At 38.6% G+C, this 27383-nt stretch overlaps 1 protein-coding gene across 1 annotated transcript; it reads left to right on the top strand.

Moving 5' to 3' along the window:
• The first annotated feature begins 308 nt into the window (after positions 1-308).
• LOC143532868 (beta-galactosidase 6-like) lies at positions 309-6941 on the top strand. Its single transcript, XM_077027788.1, has 19 exons — positions 309-467; positions 1268-1363; positions 1522-1634; positions 1788-1854; positions 2338-2430; positions 2517-2660; positions 3529-3617; positions 3701-3806; positions 3887-3974; positions 4054-4172; positions 4316-4480; positions 4574-4773; positions 4875-4963; positions 5076-5185; positions 5411-5518; positions 5740-5850; positions 5923-6134; positions 6208-6535; positions 6831-6941. The coding sequence occupies exons 1-19, from the start codon at positions 309-311 to the stop codon at positions 6939-6941; spliced, it is 2508 nt and encodes an 835-aa protein (XP_076883903.1).
• Positions 6942-27383: the final 20442 nt, after the last annotated feature.

The raw sequence follows: 27383 nt of genomic DNA, 5'->3' as shown, positions 1-27383 counted from the left end.
CATTCAGCTCTTGGATACATTAAACATGACAAGTAGTAACAGACAGGCTTAAGAATGGCGGGAAAGCAACACGCACACACACTGTCGTATCCATTAAACCTTAGCAAACAACAATCATAGGAATCAAGTTTAGGGATCATCGGTTGGAGTAATCTCAACAACAGGTACACTCCAAAACCCATTCCATTTTCCGTCTTATTATTTATTACTTCATATTATTATTCTTCAACAAATCCATCACATCCAAATATTAACTCTATTTAATACATTCTTCTGTATGCTACCTTTCTGCAATTTGAATTGAGTTCATGGGGAAATTTGGACTGATTTTGTTACTAATTGTGGTTTATGGTGAATTAGGTGGGGTTTCTGTGACAGTAACTTATGACAGTAAAGCTTTGGTTATAGATGGAAGAAGGAGGATCTTGCAATCTGGATCTCTTCATTATCCCAGAGCCACTCCTGAAGTCAGTTCATTTTTTTTTATTTATGCATTTTATTTTTTTTTAAATGTTTTTGTTAGGAAATTGGATTTATATAATCTCAACTATTCACTACTGCCAACTAGCAGTCCTAACTAACGAAATGTTTGCTGGTGGTCCCACCTTTTAATTTTTTTCTACCAACAAACCATGAGAATCTTAACGCTGTAGTTTTCGGAAAAATGATTTTGGACGGAAAATTCAACCTTTTTGTCCTAAACCTATTTGTTACCTTAGATCAGTCCTTTAGGAACCTTTTTCTAATAAAAATCCCTATTATTGAGGTTGTCGGAACCCTAGAACCACCGGTGGAGTCAGTTGGTGGTGGTTGTCGGCCATGGTGGTGGTGGTTTTCCGGCGAAAAAGGTTTAGTTTTCCAGCCAAAAACATTTTTCAGGTGACTAACAAGTAACAACATTAGGATTTCGTTAGTAAGGGTCCGTTGGTGGAAAATATGTTAAAAGGTGGGACCGCCAGCAAACATTTCGTTTGTTGGGATTATTTAAATCCACTTTTCCGTTTTGTTATGTTAGTGGTGATTTTGTTTCATGTATCACATGAGAATGTGTTTGATGATGTGCTTATTAGACCTTTTATGTATTTATTTAACTGTAATTAGCATACTTTATAACGTATAATCGACCAGTAGACGATTACTTTTGTAGTTTATCTTGGTGCACCTATGCGTAGTGTTAAGCTTTATATAAAGAGTTTCTATGTAACTCTAATGTGTGCACAATCAATATACCATTAAAGTTTTTTGGTTGATCTGTTTTGAACTATAGATGTGGCCGGATATCATTGAGAAAGCAAAGGAAGGAGGATTGGATGTGATCGAGACTTATGTTTTCTGGAATTATCATGAGCCGGTGAAGGGGCAGGTATAGTTTTGAATGCACATCTCTATATGCTTATATAATGAAGATTTTTTCATGATATAATATAAACCAAAGTATATAAGAAACCATCAAAGCAAATTTACAGAGTTCATGGAAATGAGTTGTTATAATGACTATTATTTACTTTCTATATGTGACAGTACTACTTTGAAGGGCGGTTTGACTTGGTTAAGTTTGTGAAGGTGGTTCAGGATGCAGGCCTGTTTGTTCATCTTCGTATTGGTCCATATGCATGTGCTGAGTGGAATTATGGGTTGGTTATTGCTTGTTATAATCTGTAGTTTTGAAGTATAAATTTGGCCCGTATGCATGCGTCAAATTTTATTTGTCTGTTTTTTTACATCTTTGCTGAATTAGAACCCACCCTTTTTGTCCATTTAATTCATTTTTATGTTTTGTTAAGCAGAGGATTTCCTCTTTGGTTGCACTTCATTCCAGGAATTCAGTTCCGGACCATAAATGGCCCGTTTCAGGTACTCCAATGCCACATACAATCCCGAGACCGGTCTGGCCCGAACTGTATTGATATTTTTTTTAAAAGCGATCTATTTTGATCCAAGCCTAGCTGAATCCGAACCCATATGATCCTTGACCCACTCGGGCAATTTTGTGAGGCTTATTAGAGCATTCTCATCCCACCCCTATCTCCAAACCAAAAATTACACTAAAACTCACTTTATTTTCTCTCTCCATTTCAATTAAATAATACTTTTTATACCTTTTATCATTACCTTTTCTCTTTCCTTTACTCACAACCACTTTCAAAATATATTAAAAAATTATAGGGGATGAACAGAAAAATCACTACTTTTTCTAAAATATAAAAACTCTTCACTCACAACACTCTAAATCACTCTCTAAATTATAAAAACACCCCCTCACATAATATAAGGGGTTGGATGAGAATGCTCTTAGTGAGCAGTTGTTGCAGATTTTAACACGAAAATATGGTGCAGGCAGAAATGGAACTTTTTATTGCTAAAATTGTTAATTTAATGAAAGACGAGAATCTTTTTGCATCACAAGGAGGCCCAATTATTCTGGCTCAGGTGATTTCTATTTATACTTTTAAAGTTGTATCTGTTTTGTGCTTCCGGGTCTATATCCATGTGGTGTGGTTTGCTCTGTTAAACAGGTGGAGAATGAATATGGAAATGTGGAGTGGGTCTATGGAGTTGGTGGAGAGTTGTATGTAAAATGGGCAGCAGAAACTGCTCTTAGTCTTAACACATCCGTTCCTTGGGTGATGTGCTCACAGAGTGATGCACCTGATCCGATTGTATGTCAAATTATCTCACAACCTATAGCATTAAATTTAGGGGTGTAGACATTCGAGCCCGACTGCCTGAGTACCTTGTTTAACTGATCAGAGCTCAGGATCTGCTTGTATTGAGCTCTATCTCTAAAGCTCGAGCTTGGTCTGTGAGTAATTTTCTAAAATCTAGCTCGGCTCGTTTATTATTTTGTTTAGTTTACACACAGACACACACACACATAATTGTAATTTGCATCCATAACAGAATATATATATTATTGAGTTATTTGTTCCTTGGGTGATGTGCTCACAGAGTGATGCACCTGATCCGATTGTATGTCAAATTATCTCACAACCTATAGCATTAAATTTAGGGGTGTAGACATTCGAGCCCGACTGCCTGAGTACCTTGTTTAACTGATCAGAGCTCAGGATCTGCTTGTATTGAGCTCTATCTCTAAAGCTCGAGCTTGGTCTGTGAGTAATTTTCTAAAATCTAGCTCGGCTCGTTTATTATTTTGTTTAGTTTACACACAGACACACACACACATAATTGTAATTTGCATCCATAACAGAATATATATATTATTGAGTTATTTATTTCAATATTATTTGCTTTATAATATTTATTATCTAAATAAAACTAACTGTATTAATTAAATACTATAATGAACCTAGTTAATAAGACAATAATGATGCTTGTTGAGCTCGAGCTTGTTTACTAATGGAGCTCCAATTTAGACTCGGGCTCGTTTACGTTCAACTAGATTAGAGCTTTTAGCAAGCCGATCTTGAGTAGCTTAGAAGGGGCTCGGCTTGTTTTCACCCCTTCAAGGTTACCATTTAGAAAGCATATCTCAGTTTATAGGATAACTGACATGCTATAATCCAGATAAACACATGCAATGGATTCTATTGTGATACTTTCGTCCCAAATTCTCCCTTAAAGCCGAAGATTTGGACCGAGGACTACACGGGATGGTACAGCTAACCTATTTTGTGGATTGCTACTCTCCATGAAAGCATATACACAGCTGGTCTCCTATCTCTCTTTGATTTTGCAGGTTTCTTTCATTTGGTTACCCTGTTCCTTACCGACCCGTTGAAGATTTGGCTTTTGCTGTTGCACGGTTTTTCGAAAAAGGAGGCACTTTTCATAACTATTATATGGTGAATTCAACCTATTTTTTGCTTCATGTCAACATGCATTATTTAATATAGACTGACATGTACTTTAAAAACCCTTGCAGTATTTTGGTGGAACAAATTTCGGGCGGACAGCTGGGGGCCCACTGGTTGCTACAAGCTATGATTATGATGCTCCAATTAATGAGTATGGTAATTTTCTGATTTTAAATAAACTACTACTAACTGTATTATTGAAGTCTCAGTTGATTAATGAGGATAACTTTTGCAGGATTTATAAGGCAGCCAAAGTGGGGCCACTTGCGAGACCTACACATGGCAATACAACATTGTGAAGAGTATTTGGTGAATGGAGATCATGTTCATCAATCTCTTGGTATAAACTTAGAGGTATGCTACAGCCTAGATACATACATATTTCATTAAAAACTGAAGCATCTTCTTAATTTTCCACAAAGCTGTAATTTAAATTTATATCAAATATTACACTGTACTGTGTCTACTCTTATTAACACAATCGATTTATTCACCAGGCAGATGTATACTATAAAAAAGACGGTGCTTGTGCAGCTTTTCTTGCAAATTATGGTAGCTGTGCAGATGCAAATGTGACATTTCATGGAAAATTGTATTTTCTCCCTGCATGGTCTGTTAGCATCCTTCCAGATTGTAAGGATGTTATTTTCAACACAGCAAAGGTAAACTTAAGGATGTTTTATTATTCATTTAACCACATACAATCTGACATCTGGTGTGTTTATATATGCTCTTAATGTTGAATATGGATAAAGGTTGTTGCTCAGAAAAGTATTGGTGATGCCACAGCAGCTCCTGGTGGCAGTGTGAGTGAATTATCATTGTCAACTTCACCTTGGAGCTGGTTTTTGGAAAAAGTGGGCGTTTGGAGTAACGACTCGTTCACGGAAACTAGTTTGCTAGAGCAGATAAGTACCACAAAAGACACTAGCAATTTTCTATGGTATAGCACAAGGTAATTTGTAGTTAAATTGTCCAAATCAGCCCATTTTATCGCATGTAATCATACAAATGTAATGTGACTGCTTATATGATGATATCTTGTCACCTCTGCAGCATAGAAGCAGATGAAAAGAAAGATGCATTTTTGTTCATTCAGAGTTTGGGACATGCTGCTCTGGTTTTCCTGAACAAAAAGGTTCTAGGTACTATTATTATAGATTTATAGGGCAGTTATTGTAATTCTTATGCATATGTGTAACTCTAATTAACTACGCATGTGCTATGCAATGTTTACTTTTCTTCATTCAATTGTAGCGTTTGGATATGGTTATCATGATGATGCAAGCTTCAACATAAGTGAAAAGATTAGCCTCGAACCAGGAAACAACACATTGGATATAATTAATATGTTGATTGGTGTACAGGTGATTGTCTCTTTTCTCTTTTTGCTAGTTACTTGCCCGTATCTGTGTTTTTCGTTTAATTAAACGAACCCATTCACTCCATTTATTACGCCCCACCAACCTGTTTAACGAGATTACAACCTGTTAGTGGTCTGGCGGATTATAGCAAGACAAAAAGGCAATATTGTTTTTAGTATATCTAACTATAATGCCATCATATCTTTATTTTTTATATTTTTTCTACAGAACTATGGTCCATGGTTTGATGTCATGGGGGCGGGCCTATATTCAGTCATCCTTGCTGACCTGAAGAACACCAAAAAGGACTATTCATCTAACAAGTGGACCTATCAGGTTCATGTTTTAACATTAATTAATAGCCGACATCTTCACCAAAGGACTCCCTTTTGTGCTGTTTGATGATTTCAAGAACAGTCTCAGCATTCGAGACCCTCCAGTTTCAACTGCGGGGGTCTAATAGCCGATATATATTAGTTACTAATTTCCGTCTGCTATTATGAGTTTGTCTTTACCTCAAGCACCTGCCTTTTTATGCAACATTTCTTTGCCTTCAGGTGGGAACTGAAGGAGAAAGCCTTGGACTTGATAAAACCGATCTTGCTAATAGCTCCATGTGGACCCACGGCGCTTCCTTACCCATTAATCAGAGTCTCATATGGTATAAAGTATGTAATGCATTGTTCAAAACCGTTTATTCGTGTGTGATCAACACTGTAATTTCTGTTACTTATTCCCAGTCCACATTCACGGCTCCTGAAGGAAAAGGTCCTATATCACTGAACCTTGCTAGTATGGGGAAAGGTCAAGCTTGGGTCAACGGTCAATGTATAGGACGGTACTGGTCAACTTACCTTTCACCGTCGACGGGGTGCACCGATCATTGTGACTATCGGGGAACCTATGATGCAAAAAAATGCCAGAAGAAGTGTGGTCAACCTGCTCAAGTATTGTAAGTAGCATACTCAAAATATTGTATGTAAGAGTTATAAAGAGCGTATACTGATTTAAAGAATATGTTCTAGATATCACGTGCCCCGAACGTGGGTGCATGCTGGTGAGAACTTGCTGGTTCTTCATGAAGAGATTGGTGGTGACCCGTCAAAGATTTCTGTGCTGACACGGACCGGGCAGGAGGCGTGTGGGCATGCATTTGAGGATGATTCCATTCCCGTTGACCTCTGGAAACCCAACTCTGATTCCACTTCTGAAACCCCTGAAGTTCGGTTAACTTGTGACCAAGGCTGGAAAATCACATCCGTTCGGTTTGCTAGTTTCGGGAATCCCAAAGGAGACTGTGGCACTTTTACTCAAGGAAGTTGTCATACAGATGCCTTGCCTGTAGTCCAACAGGTATTATTGTTGTATCTTTTTGTTTGATTTAATTCAACAACATAGACAAACCTCAATCTGGCCGAGTTAAATCACATTTATTGTATATTGATTGTGTGCATAGGCTTTTTATATATTGAGTCATATATAGTAAGATATTACACATAGATACCCTTTAGGCTATAATAATTAAAGATAATAATAAGTATATAACTAGTTTAATGAGCTATAGCATTTAGTAGAGCATAAACTTGATTTTGATCTGGAATTTTTTGATTGATGAGCGTAATAAAGCCATGTTTGATGAACAATGCAGGTTTGTATAGGGAAGAATAAGTGTTCGGTTCCTGTTGCAACGGCTACATTTGGCAACCCGTGCCCTGGTGTGACAAAAAGCTTGGCGATTGAAGCTTTATGCAGTTCTTGAACAATAAAATCTTCTTTTTTTTTTCTTCAACATATTGGTAATACATGCTGCATTTATGGTTATTTCTTTTAAAGGGTTGTTTGTTATGAGGGTTTGGAAATGGCGGGAAGTATGCTTCATATTGTTTAGTTTAAGGTGGTGTTTGTTTTTTCAGAGATAAAATGTCTGACCACATCTGCAGTCATCTGTAGCAGAAGAGGTGGACCAAACCTCTGCAGTCTGCAAGAAGAAGACTGTTTGTTTTTTAACGTCTGTAGACTGCTAAAACAAAACAGAAATCTTTAAATAAGCTGAAATTTAAATAAAAATGTCATTCAACATCGAAATTTAAATAATAGTCAAACAACAGTACAATAATTTATTATGTTTTTCCTTCAAACCATTCAACACCACATTTTCTTGATGTTCATAAAGTTAGAAGCTTTGTTCTAAATCAAACAATTTGACCCAACAAATGATTAGGACTTCCTCTATATCATACATAAACACAATATTTGACAAATTATACAAATAATCAGTAATCCTCTTCATTTCTTGTATTAGTTGTATGATCCAATTGGTCAAAAGGGTATCACACAAAACCAATTTGGAAACTAAAATCAAACTCAAGCAATCATCTTTTGTTATGCAAGCAAAGCATTTGATCACACACATGCAGAAAACAAGCAATCAAGAATCCATATAACAATAAATTGAAAGTGAGGTACAGCATCATGGACCTTAAAATCAATCAAATTTAAAAATCAAGCATAATAATATGACCTTTTTAAAGCAAATTTGTTTTGAAATCTTTTTTACAAATCATAAAATGGGAGTACCTTTTTAAAGCAAATTTGTTTTCTTTATAACATAAATCAAACAACTTAGACCCAAATTAGGGTTTCCTCTATATCACATAAAAACACAATATTTGACAAATCAAACAAATAATCAGTAATCCTCTGCATTACTTGAAAAGAGGAGTCGCCAGTGGAGGTCGCTGGAGGTGAGGGGTTACGGTCGCCGGAGGTGTAGGCCACCGGAGATGAAGGGGAGGAGATGGTAGGATGAAAGGGGGCTAGGGTTTTGAATGAGATACATGATGGGAAATAAAGAAGAGGTAGAAGACTTGAAAAGAAGAAAGTCTATGTCTTCTAGGATAAGAGGGCGCGGAGATGCGTTTTTAATGAAATGTCTAAATGTTGGTTTGTGCGACGCAGACATAAAAGGTCAGGAAGATCTTTTGTCAAAAAACAAGCATCCCCTAAATATTTGTTGCCATGTTGGACTTTTTAAACGTGGTTGATAAACATTTTAATCGTGTGATAAATAAGGAAGTTAGGCAGAATGCTTATTATTATTTTCATATTTAATGATATGAAACTAACGAATAACGATGCCATGCGGCACTATCAACGAAAAACCTTATTAAGACCACACATGGTGACCATGTTTCAAATCCAAACATGATGTGTTTGTATAAATCGTATATAAAGATGCGTCCAATACATAGTCTAGTTTTACGTAGAAAACTAGAAGAATCATATAAGTAGGTGTATTACTATTTTGATCATCATTAATGTCACACCCGGCCCTGAGCGGCGGAAACAGCCGGGCGCGCGCGAGTGGGGATTGATAATTAAGCACGGGCCATTGCAAACATTCAAAGTAAGATTTTCATTGCGCATGAAAAGTTTAATACAAATACATTACATTGTTTAAAAATTACATAAAAACATCCAAGTATAAAAACTGTTGAAGATTTCCACGCCATATCCCCTTGCGCGGCGGGAACAACCACGCGCATCGAAGGGATAGAACTAAAATCTTCCAAAAAGCTAGTTTTAGATGTTCAGCGTGAGGTGCTCTAAGTGTGACTCCATGCGCTACCTAGTTATCTCCTGAAAGACACGTAAAACATTTGAATCAGTATAAACTGAGTGAGTTCACAAGTTTTAGTAACTTGATAAATCGTATCGCGTCATAAACATAATAGCATCATTGAAACACATGCTTAGTAAAACAGTTCTGAAAACATAATCTGATAAAAATCGTTCCGCGGTTTACGCGCGAACATTTCTGGGAACTGTGCTCGTCTGTGTAAGTGGCGCTGCCACTACGAGCGAAACAAGTAATACCGTCCCGCGGGTTACGCGCGGACACATCTGAAAAACCGTGCTCGTCTGTGTAAGTGGCGCTGCCACTACGAGCGAATAATACCGTCCCGCGGGTTACGCGCAGACGTTGTGCCGGAAAACAAGGCGCTCGTCTGCGTAAGAGGAGCGACCTCTACGAGCGGGCTCAAACCCATAGTACTGCCCCATGACCATACTAGGCACTCGTCTGTGTAAGAGGTGCGACCCTACGAGTGGGCGGATCAAACCAGCAGTCCCTACCCTTAGAGTTCCAATGGTAAAGTGATCACTTACTCGAGTTCTGGCGCACATACATCGTAAATCATAGCTAACCGTTTGCATTGCTCATCATGAAACATAATTTAAACACAATCGTTTACATAACTTGTAAGTATACCATGATAAAACATTATTTAAGTACGTGTCCCTCGCCCCGAAAACAGTTTAAAAATAGTGAAAACAGTGAAAATAGGGGCTGTGAGACTCACCTGAGGTTCTTGTTAAGGGATTAATCGAGATTCGGGTTTTCTTGGTGTTGGCCTTTGAATTGAAGGTCTAGAATACGATTAAGAAGTATATATATTAAGATCAAGAAATAGGAGAATATAAGGGTTGGAAAGTAGATCTCAAGGTTATATTCTCGGCTTACCTAGTAACAGGATCGGAAATGAAAACAACGGATGCTTGGGAGATGATTAGTGCAAGTTTGCAGTTCTTAAGAGAGAAGTTTGAAGTGTGTTTGGGTGATAACTTAGGTTACATATTTATAGTCAAACTCAAGGGAACACAATCCCTTGCTTTAGGGGATTGTAATCTTTTCATATCTAGGTGTAATGATGATAAAGTATGGAAATTATTATTATTTATTTAAGAGTGGAGTAGTGGATAAAAGATTTTGATTTGATTTGGTCAGGACATGCAGGTCTGGGGTTGGTGAGAATAGGGTGGCTGACAGTTGACTTTTCATGTTACAGTGTGCTTTTTCTGGTACTTTTGTCAGTGTACAGTAAAAAGTGGAAAATCTCTGAAACACGCTACTGTTTCCTTTTGGGCGGGAGTAATCTCCTTACGTCTGGAGAATAGACTGAGTGTTCTGTGCGTATCACTTTGTGCGCATAGCTTTCTGCGTGAAGGACATTTCTTTGCTGCGGGTAGGCACGTAACCTTCTCGCAGTTAGGGACATTGAGTTTCATTTGTAGATTCTCCAGGTGGTCTTGGTATTTCAACATAGTGATCAGTTATGTTGAAGTCAATTCCATCTTGGAGCTTCAGACAAACTAGCTCTCAATGTTCCCGCCATGCGGGGAGGTTAGTTCCCTTCCGCACGCGCATAAACGATTTAGGATGCACCCGCCTTAGCATCATGCGGGATGGTCAACCCATTAGACAACATAACGTTAAGGTACATAAAACCAATACACTCGCGCATGGCGCATATAACATATGCCCACGCAGGTTCTTAACATGGCGCGCTCGCGCAGGGCGCACATAATATGCCCGCGCTGACTAACATGGCGCGCTCGCGCAGGGCGCACATAATAAATGCACGCGCTGATTCTAACATAGCGCGCTCGCGCAGGGCGCACATAACAAATGCACGCGCTGACTAACATGGCGCGCTCGCGCAGGGCGCACATAACAAATGCACGCGCTGATTCTAACATAGCGCGCTCGCGCAAGGCGCATATAACATAATTACCTAATATTTAGGTTGATTACTTGGTTTAAGGGATTGGGAATTTACCGGGTGTCACATTCTCCCCCTGTTAAACGAATTTAGTCCCGAAATTTAGGAGACGTTGCTGGCAGAAGCCATGCTCTGAAAGAGGTGTGGGTATTTCATGCGCATCTGGTCTTCTCTTTCCCAAGTGAATTCAGGCCCACGCCTCGAGTTCCATTGAACCTTTACTAACTTGATTCTGCTTCTGCGTAACTTTTGTTCTTTCCAATCGGTTACTGCTATAGGTTCTTCTACGAAGTGCAGCTGTTTGTCGATGTGAATCTCTTCCAACGGCAAAATCAACGTTTCGTCAGATAAGCACTTTTTGAGGTTGGACACATGAAACGTATCATGAACTCCACTGAGTTCGGCGGGTAAACGGAGTTTATAAGCAACCGGACCGATCCTTTCCAGGATCTCAAATGGTCCAATGTAGCGCGGATTCAACTTCCCTCGCTTGCCGAAACGGGGGACTCCTTTCCATGGAGAGACTTTCAAAAGTACTCTATCCCCTACTTGAAACTCCAACGGTTTCCTTCGCACATCTGCGTAGCTCTTCTGTCTGTCGCGCGCTGTCTTAAGGCGATCCCGTATCTGAAAAATCTTGTCTGTTGTTTCTTGGATCAATTCTGGACCAGTCATTTGCTTGTCACCCACTTCAGCCCAGCACAGTGGGGATCTACACTTGCGCCCATACAAAGCTTCAAACGGCGCAGCCATGAGGCTTGTGTGATAACTGTTGTTGTAAGAAAATTCAACCAATGGGAGATGAGTATCCCAGCTACCTCCGAAATCGATCGCGCACGCGCGTAGCATATCTTCCAATGTCTGGATTGTTCGCTCGCTTTGCCCATCCATTTGAGGATGATATGCCGTACTCATGTCAAGACGAGTACCTAAAGCCCCTTGTAACGATCTCCAAAATCTTGAGGTGAACCGACTATCTCTATCAGAAATGATGGACACTGGGACTCCATGTTTTGAAACTACTTCTCGAATATACAATCGGGCTAACTTTTCCATCTTATCGGTTTCCTTGATCGGCAGGAAGTGCGCTGACTTAGTTAGCCGATCCACAATAACCCAGATCGTGTCGTAACCCCCAGGTGTCCTTGGCAGTTTGGTGATGAAGTCCATAGAGATTTGTTCCCACTTCCACATGGGAATTTCTGGCTGTTGAAGCAATCCTGATGGTTTCTGGTATTCAGCCTTCACCTTCGAACACGTCAGGCATTTACTGACATACGTTGCGATGGCGCCTTTAAGATTGGGCCACCAATACAGCGTTTTAACATCTTGGTACATCTTGTCTGCGCCAGGATGTACGGAATACCGTGTCTTGTGAGCTTCGTTTAATACTTGCTCGCGCAATCCTCCCTTGAGAGGGACCCATATGCGGTTAGCGAAAAATAGATTGCCGTTCTCTTTAAGATCCAAACTTTTAATCATACCCCCAAGGCATTCGTTCTTAACAAACTCTGGTTTCAAGGCTTCTTGCTGAGCGTCTCGGATGCGGGTAGAGAGATCTGTGTGAATGGTCAACCTTAGAGCCTTGACTCGTAGCGTTTTTATTCGCTCCTTCCTACTTAGCGCGTCTGCTACTACATTCGCCTTTCCAGGGTGGTACTTAATTTCACAATCATAATCATTCAACAACTCCACCCATCTTCGTTGCCTCATGTTTAAATCCTTTTGATCAAATATATGTTGAAGGCTCTTGTGATCCGTAAAGATTATACACTTTGTACCATAGAGGTAATGGCGCCAAATCTTTAGCGCGAAGACAACCGCTCCAAGTTCCAGATCATGCGTTGTGTAGTTCTTTTCATTGGTCTTGAGTTGGCGCGAGGCATACGCTATGACTTTGTCTCGCTGCATAAGGACACATCCGAGTCCCTGATGTGAAGCGTCGCAGTAGACGACGATGTCATCCGTCCCCTCGGGCAGAGACAGAATTGGCGCACTACATAACTTCCGTTTTAACATTTGAAATGCTGTTTCCTGATTTTCGCCCCAAACAAACTTCTTGTCTTTCTGAGTTAGCGCGGTCAGAGGTAGAGCTATCTTGGAGAAGTTCTCAATGAAGCGTCGATAGTAGCCAGCTAGTCCTAGGAATTGCCTCACCTCAGTTGGGGTTTTTGGCGCTTCCCAGTTTTCGATGGCCTTGACTTTGGAAGGATCAACGTGTATTCCTTTCTCGTTTACAACGTGACCGAGAAAGTGAACTTCTCTAAGCCAAAACTCACATTTGGAAAACTTTGCATACAACTTTTCTTTCCTCAACAATTCCAAAATCAATCTCAGGTGTTGCTCATGCTCGGCCTTGGTCCGAGAGTAAATCAGAATATCATCTATAAACACAATCACAAACTTGTCCAAGTATGGTTTGCACACGCGGTTCATCAGATCCATGAATACAGCCGGCGCATTAGTTAGCCCGAAAGGCATCACTAAGAACTCATAATGGCCGTATCTAGTTCGGAAGGCTGTTTTCGGCACATCTTCCTCATGGACCCTAAGTTGGTGATATCCTGACCGTAGATCTATCTTCGAATAATAACTGGATCCCTGCAACTGGTCAAATAAGTCGTCAATCCTCGGTAAGGGGTACCGATTCTTGACTGTCAGCTTGTTCAGCTCCCTATAGTCAATACACATTCTGAACGAACCATCCTTCTTCTTAACAAACAGTACTGGAGCTCCCCAAGGTGAGAAGCTTGGGCGTATGAAACCCTTATCCAATAGTTCCTGTAGCTGATTGGATAGCTCTTGCATCTCAGATGGAGCTAATCGATAAGGCGCTCGAGCTACTGGCGCAGCTCCTGGGACTAAATCAATACGAAATTCTACTTGTCGCGGCTGCGGCAATCCGGGCAAATCTTCAGGAAAAACTTCTGGAAATTCGCGCACTACTGGTAAGTCTTCAATTCTTCGCTCATCTCCTTTCTTCTCTACGACATGCGCCAGGAAGGCGTAGCACCCTTTCCTTAGGCACTTGCGCGCCTTTAGGCACGAAATCAGTTTCGTCGCAACTCCCCTTCTTTCCCCTTGAATTACCAAGGTTTCTCCGTTCAACAGTGGGATCCGAACCTGCTTCTCATGGCAAATAACTTCCGCGCGGTTCTCGACTAACCAATCCATACCTACCACAATGTCAAAACTTCCCAAGTCTATTGGTAACAAGTTAATATTGAACCCGTGACCTCCCATGACTATAACACATTGTTCAGTTCTTTCGTTCGCGCATAACTGCCTTCCATTGGCTAGTTCTATAGTATAAGGTGTGTCTAGCCTACTGGTTGCTAAGCCTAGGGAGTTTTTAAACTCAGCAGATATAAAACTTAGGTCAGCGCCAGTATCAAATAAGACAGATGCAAAATGGCCGTTAAGCAAAAACGTACCGGTTACCACATTCGGCTCTTCTTTAGCTTCACCCGCGCCGATCACAAAAGCTCTCCCGCGAGCTTGGTTTCCCCTTTGCGGGCAATCCCGACTGAAATGTCCTGGCTTTCCGCATGCGTAGCAGTTGTCACTGGCTCCAGCTTCTTTAGCACGGCAATTCACCGTCTTGTGCCCTGGCCTGCCACATTTGGCACATTCGATTCTTGCGCATTCACCCTCGTGGTGATACTTGCATTTGTTGCACCATGGGTAAGGCCCGCTGTATCCTTTCCTTGATGGCTCCGCGGCTTGGATCGCGTAAACCCTTGCGCTTTCCTGCTTCTTGAACGGTGGCTGCTTGGAGTCGGACCCTCGGTGGTGAGAGTTCCATTTCCTCTTGGAGTCAGAGGTTCGCTGCTCGTTTCCGCGCGTAGTTAACATACCCGCACGGACCGTATCCCTTGTAAGGGTGATGGCCCGCGCTACCGCCTCATCAAAGGTTGGAGGCGCTGCGGCGTTGAGCGGAACCCTAACAACAGGAGGTAACCCAAAAATATACCTCTCGATCTTCTTTTCCTCCGTGTTTGCCATGTCTGGCACCAACTGGCAAAGCTCGTTGAACCGGTTGTTGTAGGCGTCGATATCCGTTCCTACCATGGTGTGGTTCCAGAATTCCTGCTGCAGACTCTGGATTTCTGCGCGAGAGCAGAACTTTCTCATCATCATTTCCTTCAGTTCCTCCCAGGTCTTGTGAAGAGCAACTTCTCGCCCCAAAGTCTTCACTTGAAGTTTCCACCAAGACGAAGCTGCTTCTTGGAACATGCATGTCGCGTAAAGAACCTTCTGGTTCTCACTACATCTGCTAATGGAGAGAACTGTCTCCATCTTGTCAATCCAGTTGTAGAGCCCAATGGCCCCTTCGGTACCCTTGAATGGCCAAGGCCTACAGGCCATAAATGTCTTATAGGAGCACCCTTTGTCCAAGGCTCCTGAATCGGGTTCTGGGGTCTCGTTCTGACGACCCTGACTTGATTCGGCCTTGCTGGCCTCATGTGTCGCAATCGCCTGCGCGATTATTTCCGCGAGTTCCTCGGGTGTCATGGTAATTCCCTTGGCTCTGGTTGGAGGCATTCTCGCTTTAAAAGAGTGAAAATATATTAAACTTAGCGCATGTACTCTGAGCACATAATGTTCTTTATCTTTATTCACTAGACACTGTGTGACCCGTGTTCCTAAGTGTGTGTATAGTTTCTTTTGAAAATATTTTCTTTGAAAAAAATATTTCATGCGATTCCCCAACGGTTATAGTCTAGGTTAAAACTTCTTTTCCTAGTTCGCTATAACCAGTGCTCTGATACCAATCTGTCACACCCGGCCCTGAGCGGCGGAAACAGCCGGGCGCGCGCGAGTGGGGATTGATAATTAAGCACGGGCCATTGCAAACATTCAAAGTAAGATTTTCATTGCGCATGAAAAGTTTAATACAAATACATTACATTGTTTAAAAATTACATAAAAACATCCAAGTATAAAAACTGTTGAAGATTTCCACGCCATATCCCCTTGCGCGGCGGGAACAACCACGCGCATCGAAGGGATAGAACTAAAATCTTCCAAAAAGCTAGTTTTAGATGTTCAGCGTGAGGTGCTCTAAGTGTGACTCCATGCGCTACCTAGTTATCTCCTGAAAGACACGTAAAACATTTGAATCAGTATAAACTGAGTGAGTTCACAAGTTTTAGTAACTTGATAAATCGTATCGCGTCATAAACATAATAGCATCATTGAAACACATGCTTAGTAAAACAGTTCTGAAAACATAATCTGATAAAAATCGTTCCGCGGTTTACGCGCGAACATTTCTGGGAACTGTGCTCGTCTGTGTAAGTGGCGCTGCCACTACGAGCGAAACAAGTAATACCGTCCCGCGGGTTACGCGCGGACACATCTGAAAAACCGTGCTCGTCTGTGTAAGTGGCGCTGCCACTACGAGCGAATAATACCGTCCCGCGGGTTACGCGCAGACGTTGTGCCGGAAAACAAGGCGCTCGTCTGCGTAAGAGGAGCGACCTCTACGAGCGGGCTCAAACCCATAGTACTGCCCCATGACCATACTAGGCACTCGTCTGTGTAAGAGGTGCGACCCCTACGAGTGGGCGGATCAAACCAGCAGTCCCTACCCTTAGAGTTCCAATGGTAAAGTGATCACTTACTCGAGTTCTGGCGCACATACATCGTAAATCATAGCTAACCGTTTGCATTGCTCATCATGAAACATAATTTAAACACAATCGTTTACATAACTTGTAAGTATACCATGATAAAACATTATTTAAGTACGTGTCCCTCGCCCCGAAAACAGTTTAAAAATAGTGAAAACAGTGAAAATAGGGGCTGTGAGACTCACCTGAGGTTCTTGTTAAGGGATTAATCGAGATTCGGGTTTTCTTGGTGTTGGCCTTTGAATTGAAGGTCTAGAATACGATTAAGAAGTATATATATTAAGATCAAGAAATAGGAGAATATAAGGGTTGGAAAGTAGATCTCAAGGTTATATTCTCGGCTTACCTAGTAACAGGATCGGAAATGAAAACAACGGATGCTTGGGAGATGATTAGTGCAAGTTTGCAGTTCTTAAGAGAGAAGTTTGAAGTGTGTTTGGGTGATAACTTAGGTTACATATTTATAGTCAAACTCAAGGGAACACAATCCCTTGCTTTAGGGGATTGTAATCTTTTCATATCTAGGTGTAATGATGATAAAGTATGGAAATTATTATTATTTATTTAAGAGTGGAGTAGTGGATAAAAGATTTTGATTTGATTTGGTCAGGACATGCAGGTCTGGGGTTGGTGAGAATAGGGTGGCTGACAGTTGACTTTTCATGTTACAGTGTGCTTTTTCTGGTACTTTTGTCAGTGTACAGTAAAAAGTGGAAAATCTCTGAAACACGCTACTGTTTCCTTTTGGGCGGGAGTAATCTCCTTACGTCTGGAGAATAGACTGAGTGTTCTGTGCGTATCACTTTGTGCGCATAGCTTTCTGCGTGAAGGACATTTCTTTGCTGCGGGTAGGCACGTAACCTTCTCGCAGTTAGGGACATTGAGTTTCATTTGTAGATTCTCCAGGTGGTCTTGGTATTTCAACATAGTGATCAGTTATGTTGAAGTCAATTCCATCTTGGAGCTTCAGACAAACTAGCTCTCAATGTTCCCGCCATGCGGGGAGGTTAGTTCCCTTCCGCACGCGCATAAACGATTTAGGATGCACCCGCCTTAGCATCATGCGGGATGGTCAACCCATTAGACAACATAACGTTAAGGTACATAAAACCAATACACTCGCGCATGGCGCATATAACATATGCCCACGCAGGTTCTTAACATGGCGCGCTCGCGCAGGGCGCACATAATATGCCCGCGCTGACTAACATGGCGCGCTCGCGCAGGGCGCACATAATAAATGCACGCGCTGATTCTAACATAGCGCGCTCGCGCAGGGCGCACATAACAAATGCACGCGCTGACTAACATGGCGCGCTCGCGCAGGGCGCACATAACAAATGCACGCGCTGATTCTAACATAGCGCGCTCGCGCAAGGCGCATATAACATAATTACCTAATATTTAGGTTGATTACTTGGTTTAAGGGATTGGGAATTTACCGGGTGTCACAATTAATAACTCAGTTATGTAATCTAGGGATAAATATGGGTATCGATTCAGTACGAAAGACAAAATTCGGAAAAATAACGGTATCGTACCGAACTTGAAACTTCAAAAAGTTGCAACCAAATTGATACCGAAAACACCCGATTCGATACCGATACTTAGTACCATTATCTCACAAGCAATGTAACTTATGAGAGTTGGTATAAATTGAAAATGCTTAAAATCATGGTAATTTATTTCTATTCTTTTTATAACATACTTAACTGACCTTGATTTTTCCAACATAAATAATATAAGGTTTTAAGGTTCGCAAACAAAATAAAGATAAGTGTAAATTTGTCACACCCCGAAAACCATGATTTAAATAACGGAAGACTTTGACTAAGCCATTCGGGTGGTGACATATGTCGTTTAGCTAACCAAAATAAAGCAATCATTTTCAAATCAAAAGTTGGACTTTTATTCAAATACTAGGATATAGCCCGTGTGATACACGGGTGATAAAACAAAATGGAAGCTTATGAATCTATACCAATTAAGAAAAAGAGAAAGCTAACATCAATTTATCCGTATTGAGTTGGTAAGCCACAAACATTTTAAAAGTAAGGTAGTGAATTCAATTCCCACCAACAACATATTTTTCATGAAGGAAAAATTGTAAAAATGGAAATGTGTACAATTGGCATCCTATGTGGAGGGTCTAATTGAATGACATGTAGAAAACTATGTTACTTTAATATATAGGTAGAAGGTAGATTAGAGTTACACGTGTCATAAGACATGGCCTTTATTGTATATCCAAGTTTTTACGTTATATATTTAAAACACCACACTGCTATTCCCTCGCTTGTCATGAAACCATCACTTACCTGAAAGACATATTAAAAACGTTTGTCAACACGAATCTTGGCGAATTCTCGTTTAAAAATATTTTTATATAAAAACCATGGTATAATAGTCTTCAACTATTACACCTCAAATTCTCACCGTTCAAAGACAATGGCATATAGTTCCTCACCGTTCTATGACGATGGCATCAATTTTTATGAAAGCACAACATTTTATTTCTTAAACAAATTTAAACGATCAAAGAGTATAGCACGTGTATGACTATCAAAATGATAACTTAAAACCTACCAAAGTCAAAATATTCTCACTTTTAATCCAGCACGACCGGAAGGGGGGGGGGGGGTTACCCCGATAGATCTATCAACATTCCTATGCCCTTATTAATTCGGTTAACCGTGATTTAACCAGATTGACTCATTTCATATTAACATGGTTTGTAAAATAAAATACATTTAATTTAAATATGTCTTTCCCCAAAAAAATATTTATCAAACATTTAAATATTTAAAACGAGAGGATTTTTAAAAGAAACTCATAATTTATAGCTCGTTTAGTGATTGTTGAAAAGGGCTCGTGTCCTATAATTATATAGTACACTTTCACTAAATATATCTTTTAAGTTGTTTTTACAACTTAAAAATATTTCACACAACTTTCTATTTTATAATATTTCTTTTACTAGTTTGAGTTCAAAATGACTCGTTGACGACTTTTTATTTTATTTAAGTCTAAATCTATGTTATCACACAAGCATACAATCATATAAAACACCTATTTCTATTTATCTAACAATTAGAAGATAAACAAATAACATCAATTAATAATTATCTTATTTAGCATATAGCTAGTAATTATATTATTTTAGTATTATTTATTTTTATAAAAATAGAGCTTTAGTTATTGGAATATTTTAAAATTATAAGTTTTATTCTTGTTATGATTAAGGGTGGCAAAACAAACCCAAATGGGTTGTTTGGGTCAATTTAGATAACTTTTAAAATTGAGATGGGTCAGGATGGATCAAAAGAATTTTGCAAGAAAGTCAAGATGGGTTGGGAAAATGCTAGTGACTTTTGGTTTTAGGTTAGAATGGGTTTGTTTATGGGTTAGAATGGACTAAAACAAGTTTTATCCAATTTTATTTCAAACAAAACCCACTGATCCGAATAGAAATCGAGAAATCAAAACCGAAATCATTGAAACCGAACATATTCCGAAACCGACTGAAATGAGAAAAAGCAAAACCGAAGCGAGAAAAAAACTGAAAAAAACGAACCTGAACCGAAACAAAAACGAGATTTTTTTAATGAACGAAGAAGACGGGGAAAACATTTTAGTTATTTTACTTTTTGCGTTTTCGATTTATATTTTGAGTTATTATTTTTTTATTAATTTTTTTGAATATTTTTTTAGGGGTTTTTGAAACCCTATGTATTAACCTATACTTAGTTTAAGATGGGTTAACTTTACCCATCTTGACTCATACCCATCCTAAACCGAATAAAACCGAGAAACCGAAACCGAACAAAAACCGAAAACATTGAAACCGAAACAAAAAAAAGCAAAAATGAACCGAAAAAAACTGAACCTGAACTGAGACGAAACCGAGTTTTCTTTTTATTTTTTTATTATTTTTTTTGTGAACGAGGACGACAGGGGATGCATCTCAGCAATTTTAGTTTTTGCGTTTTTGAATTATATTTTGAGTTATTAATTTTTTGTTAAATTTTTTGAATATTTATTTGAGTGGTTTTTGAAACCTTTTGCATTTTAACCTTTACTTGGGTCAAGATGGATTAACTTTACCCATCTTGACCCATACCCATCCTAACCCTCTTTTTGAAAAATCCATCTTGACCCAAACCTATTCTAACCTATCACCCAAATCCAACTCAACCCATTCATATTGCCACCTCTACTTATGATTATGGTGTCGTTTTTGTCAGTTTTTCCGGTTTCGCGTTTAACGGCAAACCGATTAACTTTTCGTGAGAAACTTTATATTTTAAATTTTTTGAACACACCTTTTATATAAAAATAGTTATGTTTTAAAAGTTCTGTTGTAAAAATATTTTATTTTTCATTTTAGTTATTATTTTCTCAAAATGGCAAGTTTTAACGTTTTCATGTCGGTTTTCACGACACGAACCATCTAGGATCAAGTTTTATTATCTTGTCCACCTTTTATACATTAACTTATGTTATGTATAAGTATTTTATGACTTTAGAGGCTGTTCTAAAACAATCCCTAATTAGCGTGTCAGTTTGTGTTTAAAATTCGATTTTTCGACCATTAAAGTTACCGACAAACAAACTAAGGTAAACCAAACTCCCTAAACACTTGTATACATCAAATAGAAGTGTTTCAAACTCATAATTTTCTAGAATATATAAGTTCAAATATATAAAATTAGTCTAATAATTTTTAACTAATTTAACCTAAAATAGACACTAAGTTATACTCTAGGCTCTTTAAAACTCGACTAAACTACTAACCGGCAAGTGAATCAATCGACTCTAGTGATGTCGATACATCAGTTTTCGTCTCGGTCTTTGCTTATTAGATTTGGATATTTGTAATAGTATAGGGACCATTATAATAATTATTGTTAAGGTCATTCGCTATGGGATGTTGGCGAATGAACATGTTTTGGTTTTCTCATTGGATAGGGAATGTTAGCGAATGAGATGTTAACGTATAAGGCTATTCACTAGGGGAATATCGAGCGAATGTGACTCATTCGCTGTGCATGTACAGTCCTGTAACAAATTTTAATTATAACGATCTGATTATTTTATACACTCCCGAGTCATTAGTCTGCTCAATTGTTCTCTCAAAACACACATTTACGCACACTGAGCCCTAATTGTCATTGATTGATCATATCATAGACTAGACCCAAGTGTATTGTGAATCATGATGAACATCGTGCTTCCTCTAGTGGTATTAAGATGTTCTTATTGATCAATTTGTGAACTGAATTAGGCTAATTGATTGTGTTTTGGGACAAATTGATTGAAAAAATCATACAGACAGTTTACGGACTTATTGGGAACCAATTAGATTGAATTTAAGTGATAATTGAATGAGAATCGATTTAAGGATTTCTCGTATGAATAGGAATTAAGTATTGATCGGTTGAATTGGACTGAATTGTTCAGTTTTAGTTAGATTTGATTTGAGCGGGAACGAACAGTTGTTTGAACATTTATATTTAACTTGATTTGGTCAAAATTGGTATAGATGTAACTGAATTGTGGCATGGATTGTGTGCGGATTGTGTTCGGAATGTTTGTAAATTAATTCGTGTGGATTACGGAATGGATTGGTGTTGATTTGGTATGATTTTGTACAAAATAAAGACTTGGTTCGTGCTTATTTGAAAAAGGAGTTATTGTTTTATCCAAGTTCTTCTACTCGTCTTTCTATATCTGTACATGATTGATGTGCTAAAAGTAGTTTAATATTTACTAACTAAATTAACTAAAAATAAACACTAAGTAATACTCTAGACTCTCTAAAACTCGACTAAACTACTAACTGGCAAGTGAACCGATCGACTCTAGTAAAGCTAAGTAAATCCGGATATCGAACCTACGAGACTCTCTTAATTATGTTTATTAGCTAATTAGACTCGACTACAAACACGACTTATTAATAATATTTGTTTTGGGGGGGGGGGGGTATTTAAATACTAATTTAATACTATAATTAAAAACTAATTAAGAAAACAAGTAATTTAAACGAAAGCAAAGTTTGTTATGAAAATAATATGATAATGAGAAAACTACCTAGGCTAGAATCCCCTAAATTTCAGTAATGAATTAACCCGGGAAAATATTTAGTTATGGATTAGGATCGTAAAATATACACTTAAAAGAAAACCCGAACAGGACCCCTGACCCTTCTCAAGAGACACCTATGGATTTCTAACAAGTTTTAACGCACACCAGTATTGAAAATCAAGTTTCCTTACGGTCACCTAATTAATTATAATTTAGTTCCTTTATACGAAATCCTACCTTACTGCGCGGAAATCAAAGGCAATTTACTATGTTTAATTGATTTGATAAACAATAATAAATAATCAACCTAGACAGACTCCTTACGAAAAACTAAATCTAGCAAGATTAAATAGTAAAGACTTATCAATAACCTAGCACTTTACAGATTTTACGTTAGCAGCACACTTAGGTTTATTTGACAATATTATTTTTATGACGTTATCATGACACAAAATAATCAAAAACACCAAGTAAGTGACCTAATAGTAATCCTATCATATGACAAACAATAATCAGGGAAACTATGGAATAAAACTCATCAAACAATCCTAAGCATCCATATGCATCAGTTTAATATAATTAAATCTTTTACTAAACCATAAAAACCATAACATAAATAATCCCAAAGTCAAATCAAAACGTCAAAGTAAGTTTATCATAAGCCTAGATAGTTCATGCCGTTTAGCCTAGCATCTTAGGTTTAAGCAAAACAAACAATAAAGAATTGATGGCGGTAAAATAATGAAAACGAAAGACACAAAAGATAAACCCGTGTTCTTCATCTTCAACCAATACACGCAACACCAACTGATTCTTCAACTCCAAATTTGCCCAAACTGATCTCGTACGCCTCGGAACTCACCAAATTCGTCTGGAACTTCAAGGTATGCTTAAAGGTGAGTTTAGGGGTCTTTAAATAGGTAACAGGTGTTCAAATATACGTAAGATGAATAACGACTTGGAACATTTTGGAATATGGAGCCGCCCCGCCGCGCCGCGCCGCGGGCTTCGTTTTCCCCGTCGCGTGGCACTCCGGTAGGTGTGTGTGTGGGGGGGGGGGTGGTGGCCGGCCTAGCTGGTCTGGTTCTCCTCTTGGTCTGGTCCAGTTCGTTTCCTGATGGTTCGGTTCTCCGGTTCGGCTTGTTTTTTGCTCCTTTTTCGTCCTCTTTTCACCACAATTCAAACCTGAAACCTAAAATATAAAAATATGTTAGTAGTATACAAATCTTACGAGAAAAGCAAACAAAATTAATAAAATAATAAATAAAATGTACATGGGATTAATATATATTAAACATTATATCAAATATCCCCACACTTAACCTTTTTTCGTCTCTGAAAAAGTCTCATTGCAATGGGATCCGAATTAGAGAAATACAGTATCACAAACATATAGGTTATCTTAAAAAATTTAGAATAACGCAAAAACTGTGATCACCGATATTGTTGTTCACTTAAACCCATGCCTTTGCCTTTACCAGGATAAGTAAGATCCAATTATTATTATTATTATTATTATTATTATTATTATTATTATTATATAGTGGAACCTACACTCAAGACCCGCTTTATTTTAGATTTTACCGGATTAAACCACCCCAACTTGACTTAAACCTCATAGATAGCAGATTAAAACATTGTTGCACATTTATCATGAATAGCTAAGACGATCAAGGATATTGTTTATCCACCTAAATTTAAACATCAAAGTATACCAAGCATCCATTAGATACGATTAAGGTTCAATTATTCAACTAACTAGCTAGTGTTTTCTACTACATGACATACCCCCTTTATCAAGCAACACCTCGGACCCATTACCACACGTGATTTTACAAGTTTCCATCTGGCGGTTTACATACGTCGTGTCTCTAGTTGATTATGTTCTTAATGGTATGAGACGCAAGTAAGAGGACCACGTATGACTAGCAGCGGGATGATCACTGGATCATCAGATTTTACTTCACTGTAATTGATGTAAGTGAGTGTAATGATTGCAGTAAAACTGCGGTTTATGCTTAAAAGCGTTTATTTATTTAAGTATCCGAAGATACCCAGATGACAACCGTAAAAAGACCCGTGGTCTCCGAACTCGAGGCATCCCATCAATACAGGATATAAGGCTATAAAACCATACGCCTATGAAGTGTTAACCACTAAAACTAGAAGTGTAAGGTTTTAAGTTTATATCACCGGCTACATGGTATACTTTAACGTTTAAACCTACCCAAGCATCGTATGATAGCGTATTCAGATTTCTATAAAATTCATAATTTTGTACAATCGAACTAAAAATGAGGCTTGAGTATGTCAGACCTTTCATCTCGTATCATGTATCCCACTAAAGATCATACTTTATCGTTTAAAAAAACTATCAAACTGCCCTTTAATCTTAAGGCTGAGCCTACCGACACACCCAAGTTAAGTGCATGTTCTTTAATAATATCATATTATTAGTAGTTTGAAAAAGCGATTCCCGATAAGTATCCTCATCTCCCATTTAAACGCAAAAAGAAACAAAATCAAGGGACATTTTTCAAAACTTTTGTTGTTTTTTTAAATATAATTAAACTACGACTCAAGTGTCCTATCCCCACACTTTAATTTTGCATTGTCCTCAATGCAAGGATAAGGATAAAAAATAAATATAAAATAGGAATATGTAAGACCCCGAATCCCGGGAATCCTACAATTGGTATTCATCCATAATACTTATAAAAATACTTAACTTGAAAACAGTTCATTCCATTAAAACAATTAATTCAAAGTATAATTCAGCGGAAAACCATAATTGATAAAATAAGTTCCCAAAACCAATTTAAATATATTTGATAAAACTTTTAAAAAGAAATGTTTAATATTTGAATCTTCCATCCACGTATGCCCCTCACCCTCCAAGTAGCTTCGTGCACGTCCAAGCGATAAGGCATCCTCCTCCTAACCTGAAACTCACACTAACACGCACACAAAGTCAGCTTGAGCTGAGTGAGTTCAAATTTTAATAAATAACATCAATAATAGTAATCATGATAGTCATTCCAAGGATTTTAAAATATAAAAGGAATACATTAGTTAGGCCATCATCTTCAATAATAATCATCCTTATATATATATATATATATATACACATACATATATATAAACATCTTTATAAGTACATCCCTATATATATATATATCATCCAAGTAATAACATCAGGGTCGAGCACACTTACAACCCAAACATGTAACATCTCATCCAACGTATGCAAACACAAAGTAGGCATATGTAACATCCATAGTCGATAACGACTACTAACATCGCCAAATATTGGCCATACAATATGATGTCAAGGCCTACCTATACAAGTAAGCCCGTCCAAAATAATTTTAAACAATTCATCAAGCAAAATCGCTTAGGTGTGCATGCTAGCCCAAAATCTTAAAAGAGTAAAAAGGGGCATCATGAACTCACCTGACACAAGACACGTATTCACCACGAGCTAGAAAATACCTAAGTAATCCCAAAACTCAAATACCTGTCGGTTTACATACAAACATTACAATCGACAATGAAAGGACTCGTTTATCCGAAGAGACGTTCTAACATGGTTCGAGTTACCTGAAGCCTCGACCTGATCAAATTCAATCATTACACCCTCCGGGGCCTTACATTCACCAACACGACCCTTAGATACTCCCGGGAATAAAGAATTCCCAATTTACCCCGAAAGCACTAGGTGACACTAACACGCGCGTTTAAAAGTCGTTTAGGCCGTTGACATCCAACTCAGCCCCGTGTGGACCCAATATGATAAAATCACAGCCACCAAGTCCACACGACGCTACACGAGTCAAATGGGTCGGTAACTCGCAAGTACAACACACCAACTATTCAATAAACGCAATTGCGCGTTGTACCGACCTGTTTGAGCAACCGACAACCAATTCAGCCCCACAACTTATAAGAATAATTTTTCAATAGCCCGTACATCAAACCAAGTTCCCCAGAGCTGAATTGGTCGTTAATCACTTCAACCCTCGCGTTAAACGCATCAAAAAACAATTCTAGTCAACCGAACACTAACATTCAAACTACAACTAGTTGACCAATCTAACGAACACCAATGAACATGATTTTTTTAGTATGTTATACTAGACATACCCAGGAAGATTTTGGTGAAAAAACCTCAACCACAACAATCCTGAAACCGCTCAATTGGACAGCCACCCGGTTAACCTAAAACAAGTCGTTTATCGATCAATACGCGTAATATAACGATCAATTAAGGTGTAAAAGACTTGTAGGGACATAGTAATAACATTCAATTGATGTTTTATGCTCACAACTTGGCTGGAAAAAGGAAAATCGCAGGGGGCGGGGGGCTTTGTGATGGCGCCGATCGGAAAGCAATGAGAAGGAGGGTTAGGGTTTTTAAGTTTTATGTTATAATATAAAAAGTTTCAACCTAGCCCCTCAAATTTGAAGTATATGGCAACTTGGAAGAAAAGTTAAATGATTTAACATACCGGGATGTTGAAAAGGTTTCCGAGAGATTTCGTTTAAATCCTGAGAAATATACATACTTTACAAGCTTCGAATCCTTGAACCAAAAATTAACGGGCGTTACAAGTCCACCTCTCTTACAATGGGATTCGTCCTCGAATCCCGATGCGACAGGAACAACTATGGACAGAGTTTCATCATCTCCTCTTCGGATTCCCAAGTAGCCCTGGAATGTAACACCCCGACCAAAGGCGGATTATACATCGGGGCGCCACATATTGTTTCATTACTCGTGACACTATTGGTGTCAATATTTAATAAATATATTCATTCGCGCACGCGCAAAGTAAACACAAGATAGCATAAATCAACATAAATCATTATATTATAAGGCAAAAATATTCGAACAACAATAACTTGTCTTGATACATTTTA

This window comes from Bidens hawaiensis, unplaced genomic scaffold (genome assembly GCF_021521415.1).
Source record: "Bidens hawaiensis isolate Kalapana, Puna unplaced genomic scaffold, B.hawaiensis_p1.1 tig00009566_1, whole genome shotgun sequence".
NCBI lineage: Eukaryota > Viridiplantae > Streptophyta > Magnoliopsida > Asterales > Asteraceae > Bidens > Bidens hawaiensis.
This window is presented reverse-complemented; position numbering and strand designations above follow the sequence as displayed.